This window comes from Equus asinus, chromosome 22 (genome assembly GCF_041296235.1).
Source record: "Equus asinus isolate D_3611 breed Donkey chromosome 22, EquAss-T2T_v2, whole genome shotgun sequence".
Classification (NCBI taxonomy): domain Eukaryota; kingdom Metazoa; phylum Chordata; class Mammalia; order Perissodactyla; family Equidae; genus Equus; species Equus asinus.
In genome coordinates, this window is record NC_091811.1 from 11,915,513 (window position 1) to 11,921,831 (window position 6,319).

General features: G+C 50.2%; 1 protein-coding gene across 8 annotated transcripts in view; it reads right to left on the bottom strand.

The window, feature by feature from the left end:
• Positions 1–6,119, bottom strand: part of CECR2 (CECR2 histone acetyl-lysine reader) — a 185,301-nt gene extending 179,182 nt beyond the window's left edge. For all 8 annotated transcript variants that reach the window (XM_070495004.1, XM_070495008.1, XM_070495011.1 and 5 more), the window contains exon 1: positions 5,682–6,119. In XM_070495004.1, coding sequence (XP_070351105.1) covers positions 5,682–5,807 — 126 coding nt within the window. In that variant the 5' untranslated portion in view covers positions 5,808–6,119. The remainder of the gene's footprint in view (positions 1–5,681) is intronic.
• Between the last annotated feature and the right edge of the window lie 200 nt (positions 6,120–6,319).

Genomic DNA, 6,319 nt, shown 5'->3' on the forward strand with positions numbered 1-6,319 from the left:
CCTAGGAATCATCTAGGCTAAAATTCCCATTTCACAGATGGGGCATCTGAAACAAAAGTGATCTGCCTAAGATCAGAACTCCAGGTAAAGACAGAGGTGGGCCCACAATCCAGGCTTCTGGCCCTCTCTGCTTGATCCCTTTTGAAAATACGTTCAATCACATCAACTACATGGAAGACCACACAGTTAGAAGCTGTGCGCTTCTGTCCACACTGAATTGCTACCTGAACCACCCTCTGTACTTGGGGTTTCCCAGCACTCTGCTCCTCATTCCTACCGCTTCCACAGCACAAGAATCCAGCACCGGGCCTCTCCTGACCCAAGGGCAGATGGCTGGCCATACTGAGTGCTGCCAGGTTGTATTTTAGGCTATCCTAACTGTGTTCCAGAAAACTAAGCAAGACCAAATTGAACTTCCGTCGTAACGCAAGCCAGATGCTAACACAGGCTTTCCTTCAGAGGAGAGGGTACGGCCGTGTCTACAAGGGCAGAAGCTCCAAACTACCTCCTTGAAGCTTCACATGACAGGTAAAAAAGGGAAGCAGCAGCAGCCTTTCCCTTCAAGAAGCTGGTATAAACAGAAAGAGATCCAGCGTTCACTCTTGGAGAGTGACACTCTGACAGAACATTCTCCCCTTTTAGGATGTCAAACTGCATAAAGATCTGTCCCTCTGTAATTCACATCCTGTTCCTGAGCTTTCCTCCTTCAAGGAGGAGCAGATCCTCAATCTTTAGAAGACATTTATCATCTGGTATCTTACATTAAATAGACTAGTGTGGCAAACTACTAATTTTTAAATTATACATCTCTTCTCTCCTTCAGTCCTGCTCAAATGCCATCTTTCCAGTGAGGCCATACCTAATCGCCCTATTTTAAATAGCAACATCCAACCCCCCTCCACCTGGCCCTCCCTGGGCCTCTATCCCACTTTATTTCTTGTCACCTTCTGACACAGTGTACTTAACCAATTTGTGTACTGTCCTTCCACTAAAAAGAGAGCAGGCATTTTTTATATTATGTCCACATTTGTACCTCCAGCACTTAGTACACTGTGCCTAGCAAATAGGAGATGCTCAATCAATGTGTGCTGAAAGAAAGAAATGAAATCACGAACTTGTCCTCCATACTTAGTTCAGCCAAAGTTATAAAAGGAGCTTCTATACCCCACATTATTAAAAATAGGTCTGCATTGTGGAATCTCGGCCATTACTTAACAGGTCTACCCCTTCATCTTATACGTAATGAAAACTGAAGTGGAAATAGTGTGATGTAGTAACAGCGGCATAGAATTTGATATCAAAGAACCTGAGATTCAGGTGAGGGTCTGCATGTAAGCAACTTAGCCTGGCAAACTTCCCACGTCCTCATCTGTAAAATGAGGACAAGTCCCACCTCACGGGGATGGTTAAAGATGGCTACGGATAAAATAACACTTGGAAAATGTAACAAAGTAGGCACTATATGAGTGTCATTTATCACTAGGCTATTCTGACCTGCTCAAGGTCACACAGCTAGTTAGTGGCACAACTATTACAAGAACTCAAATTTCCTAATTCCTAGTCCAGTGCATCTTGTGTCATGAAACTCAGCTTCTCGTTCCCCCATTCAGGGCCAACTTACTCTTTCATCTTACACTTACTCTTTCAAGGGATCAGGGCCTCTTAACCTTTGTATGGTTGGGGACCTCTTTCAGAATCTGATGAAAGCGACAGGCCCTCTGCTCCAGCGAAGTGCATATCCGTACACAACACAAAATCTCCTGTGGCTCACACACAGGCCCCAGGCTTCAGAACCACTGGCAGGACTGATACACTACTAAGTCACTCTCGGCAGTTTTTATTACTTCTTTTCAAGCTTAGTAATTCATGCCTTGGTGCTCCTGTTCAAGGGGTTGGATCAAAAAAACACCAAGGGCAGAATTTGGGAATCTGCACTAAAGATACTGCCCCTAGATCATCATGCTGATTAGGTAAGGGACTCGAACCACATACAACCACAGCCAGCAAGGGGAAACAAGGCAGGCAAAGAACTGACTACTCAAAGAGAAGCAGCGCAGGGATAAGGGAAGACAGGACAATCAGATTATTTTCATCATTCTGCTACGATACAAACCGTTCAGATAATTCTACATGACCATTTTCAAATAGCCACCCAGAGGTACCCCGTTCTCCTCTTCAGAGAAAACATGCCCCAAATGTTTGTGATGGGCCTCTGCCCCAACCCCACACCCATCATGATTAACTCCAGACCAGATTTCTGAAAATGATTCCATCCTCCCTCACCTTACTTTGGTCAAGTAGGACACTCGATTCACTGTAAAGATCACCTGGCTAGGGAACAAAATCAGTGTCAAATCTTCGAGGAGGTCAATTCACCCTTCTTCATTTCTCAAATCAGGACAAAATTTAACCAGCCTAACCCACTGGAATGTTAAACAATTATAAAATACTTGATTTAAATGAAGTGGTTCTGAAATATTAACAGATAATCTTCTGAGGCAAAGGAGTTGAGATACGAGCTTCCTTGGTAATCTCCCAGTCTGATGTTAAGCTCGTAGTGCTTAACAGTACCAACTACTGCAGTCATTAATCTACTGTTGTCCAACCATACCTCAACCTCCTCATCTGAAAAATAAAAACAACACCTAATCTAGGCACAAATACACTGTGAGCGTATTTGGGAACTTCTAAATATGTTAACAGTTAACAGCTTTTATCCCTAAGCGGTAAGACACAACGTTAACAGTTAACAGCTTTTATCTTTAAGTGGTGATTATGGTCGAGTTTAATTCTCTTATATTTTGGTATAATTTTCAAGTTTTATATAATGTTTATGTATTATTTTTTAAACCAAAAATTCTGAACAACATAAAGCATTATCTATACATTTAGAAGTTCTTGGTCTGAAGATTACAGAACCCCTGTTTGGGGAGAGAGAAACATACAAGTCCCTAAACACATTCTAAAAACAAGAATTAAGTATACCGACTCTTCTAAATAAATCCTATACATTCAAGGTTGATTAATAGAGTAAGAACTTTTTTTTTACATGCAAAAATAAAAATACCCACACTTTGGGGATCAGTTCTCTAAGTGGGAGTTTTGCAGTATGAATCCGCCCTGCCCTGCTCCTATCTAAGAGATTGCTTCACTTTAGATAAATAGAAGCCACGTCCTTGAGGATTCTGCTTCCTAAATTTTCTATAAATCCACGGGTTCAGTTCCATGGTCAAGGGTAAAAATGTGATCCTTCCCACGTGCGAAAACTGGAGTCCTAAAAAAAGCTAATATACAACTTCTACCACTTGGTATTATTCATCATTTCTAGCTTTTAAAATTGCAGTAAAGTAAGACTGTAGGGCCTTTCCAGCTGGCCTCACAGGTACAACTCAGCATTAGAACTGTTTTGTTTTCTTTTTAAGAAGGTCTTCCACTGTATCATAAACTCTAACCAAGGGACTGTTTCTCAAACTGTTAGGACAGTAAACTATTAGATTAAAAAATCTTCGAGGCAAAATAAAAATAAATTATTTATACTTAAGAGAATCAAAATGGATAATGTTTTCAGTGACTTCTGCAGTCACTCAGTTAAATATGCTGGAAGCCTAAAAAATAAATTTGAAATTTTTAACTTCTGATAACTACTGAAAACTTGAAGTTAAAACACCCCTTAGAGGAAAAGGATTATACAATAGGTGCAGAGGTAAAAAGTCACTATCGTTTGTTATCCATCTACTGAACATCTCCAAATAAAAACAGATATGGGTAGCTATCAAAACAGATTCTCGATGTTCATTCACGGTGCATGTATTTCAATAGCACACACTCTAACAAGTGTCACTTCCAAAAAACACGCCCATCAAAAGAGAAGGCAGTCATCTCAAATAGGCCTGAGATTATTCACCTGTAACAAGAAGGACTTTTCGTTTCTGTTATACATACAAATTTGACCTCTTTGATCAGCTTACATTTCCTTTAAGAATTAAACCAGCTAATACTTAGAAACCACAAGTTTATTTCTCAGAACATAAAACAAATTATTTATGGATTATTCTAGATTATCTGTTAACAATTTATGGCAAAATGAGTTACCTGTATTTTTCCATCAACAAAATGGGAACATACGGATTTTGAAAGATACGTTTCTCCACAGTATTTTTAGATCGGATCCTTAGACTCTAAATCTGTAATTCAGCATCACCTCAACTTTATTATCTTGCAAGGAAGAAAATGGGCTAGGAGCAAGTTTACCAGCACCAAGATGGCATTGTCAGAAGCAACACCTCCTACAAGAGCCACCATTTTGAGCAGCAGGATATAATTTAACTACTCACGATTTTACACCAACTAAAGGAAAACACAAGAGTATCAGAATAACTGTTGAATATCTCTCGACTTTTAGCATTCCCAAATTTTTAATTCCTGTGGCCCTGTTTCTCTTCTTCAGTCAATATAAACAGTTCTCCCACTAAAATTTTTAGTTAAAAACACGCCTGTTCCAGTCACGTTCAAACTCTGAAAACAAATGCTCTGGGGCTCCCTAAAATGCCCACCCCCTGCCCCGGACGCAGGAGCCTGCGATTTCCTCACATGGCTTCCCCGGCCCGGCAGCCAGCGAGCGGTCCCACTTCATCAGCCTGCATTCCTCCTCACCCGCCCCTCTACCTTTTGATCTTTTTATTTTCCTCGATTTCATCAACTCCTCAACAAGAGCAAGTTCCCACACTTCATTCATGTGAGAAGCAAATATTTCCGCAAACACTACTGAATCTAAAAATAAAGGTGAGGTAAAAATCTGAGGAGTAAACGAATTCAAACCAATCCGAAAATGGCAGAAAGTAAGATGGGGCGGAGGGCGACGACGACGGTTCGCCGCTGCGGAAGGGATTCTCCTCTGGATTACTCTTTCGGCGGACTCGTCGGCGGGGCTGCAGAGGAAAGCCCACCGACAGCCTCTAGCCACCTTTGTCCAAAGGCAGAAAGTGGGAAGTCCCGCACGTCCCGGCCCCGGCGAGCGCGCGCCCCGCCCCGCCGGCCGGCCCGGGGCCGCACGCCCCCGCGAGCACCGGCGGAGGACGCCGGCGCCGCCCCGACTCCGCCGCCCGCCGCCTCCGGGACGCGGCTCCGGCCCGGCCCTCACAAAGCCCGCGGGCGGCGGCGCCTTCGGCCGGGCCGGCTGCCGGCCCTGCGCCGCCCGCCGCGCGGGGGAGGACGGTGGAGAGTCGGCTCGGACGCCCGGTCCCGCACGCAGAAGGCACGCGTTCCGGGAGCGACGGCGCTGCCGAAGAATAACGGAGTCCCAAACTTTCGCGCCGGCCGCAGGCCCCGAGCCCGCCGCCCAAGTTCGCCGACGCGCCCCGGAGCGGCGGGCCCCGGCCGCGGACCCTCCCCGCCTGCCCGCCGGGGGCAGCCGGCCGCCGCCTCCACCGCCCGGCGGGAGCGCGCCGCCCCTCTCGGCCCCGCCGCCGGCCCGGCAGCGGCGCGCCCTCCCTCCGCCGCGCGCCTCGCCCAGGACGCGCGTGGGCCGGCGGCCCGGCCAACGTCCCGCGCCGGACGCCCGCGATCGGCGCCCCGCGGAGCCGGGCCCCGCGCCGCGCGTCCCCTCCGCGCCCGCCCCGCCGCGGGCGCCCCGGACGCCGAGGGCCAGGGAGGCGCGGCGGGCCGCCCCGCGCGGCGCTCACCTCGATCTCGAAGTCGGGCAGGCGGAACGCGGTGCGGAAGAGCGAGCAGAAGTGCGCGATGGCCGGGACTTCCCACCAGGAGCGCAGCTCGCCCAGCCCGGCCGCGCCGCCCTCCTCTGGGCACATCTCCCAGGGGCGCCGGCGGCGGCCCCGGCTCGGAGCGCCCGGCCGCCCCACGCTGCCCGCCCGCTCGGACTCCCGCCGGCGCGGGCTCGGCGCTCGGCGCTCAGCTCCTCGGGCGGGGGCGGCCTCTCCCGCTGCTGCCGCCGCTCGGCGAGCGCATGAGCTGAGGGCGGGCGCCGCGCGGGGGGCGGCGACCGGCCGAGTCACTGAGGCGGCTGCGGCTGCCGACGGGGTCCGCGCGCGCGCCCCATCCCGCGGCCGCGGCTGCGGCGGCCCCCGGGCCCGCACAATATAATCATCGCGCCGCCGGGGAAACAGATGGGGCTGGGGGCGGGGAGGGGCCGCGCGGCCGGGGGAGGGGCCGCCCACGAGGAGGGGCGGGGCCGCCCGCGCCACCACAACAACCCCCGCCCCCGCCCGGCGGCGGCACGGGCCGGAGGGGGAGGGGCGGGGCCTGGGCGCCCCGAGGGAGCAGGGGGCGGCCTGGGAGGGGGCGAGGCGCGCCCCGCGAACCC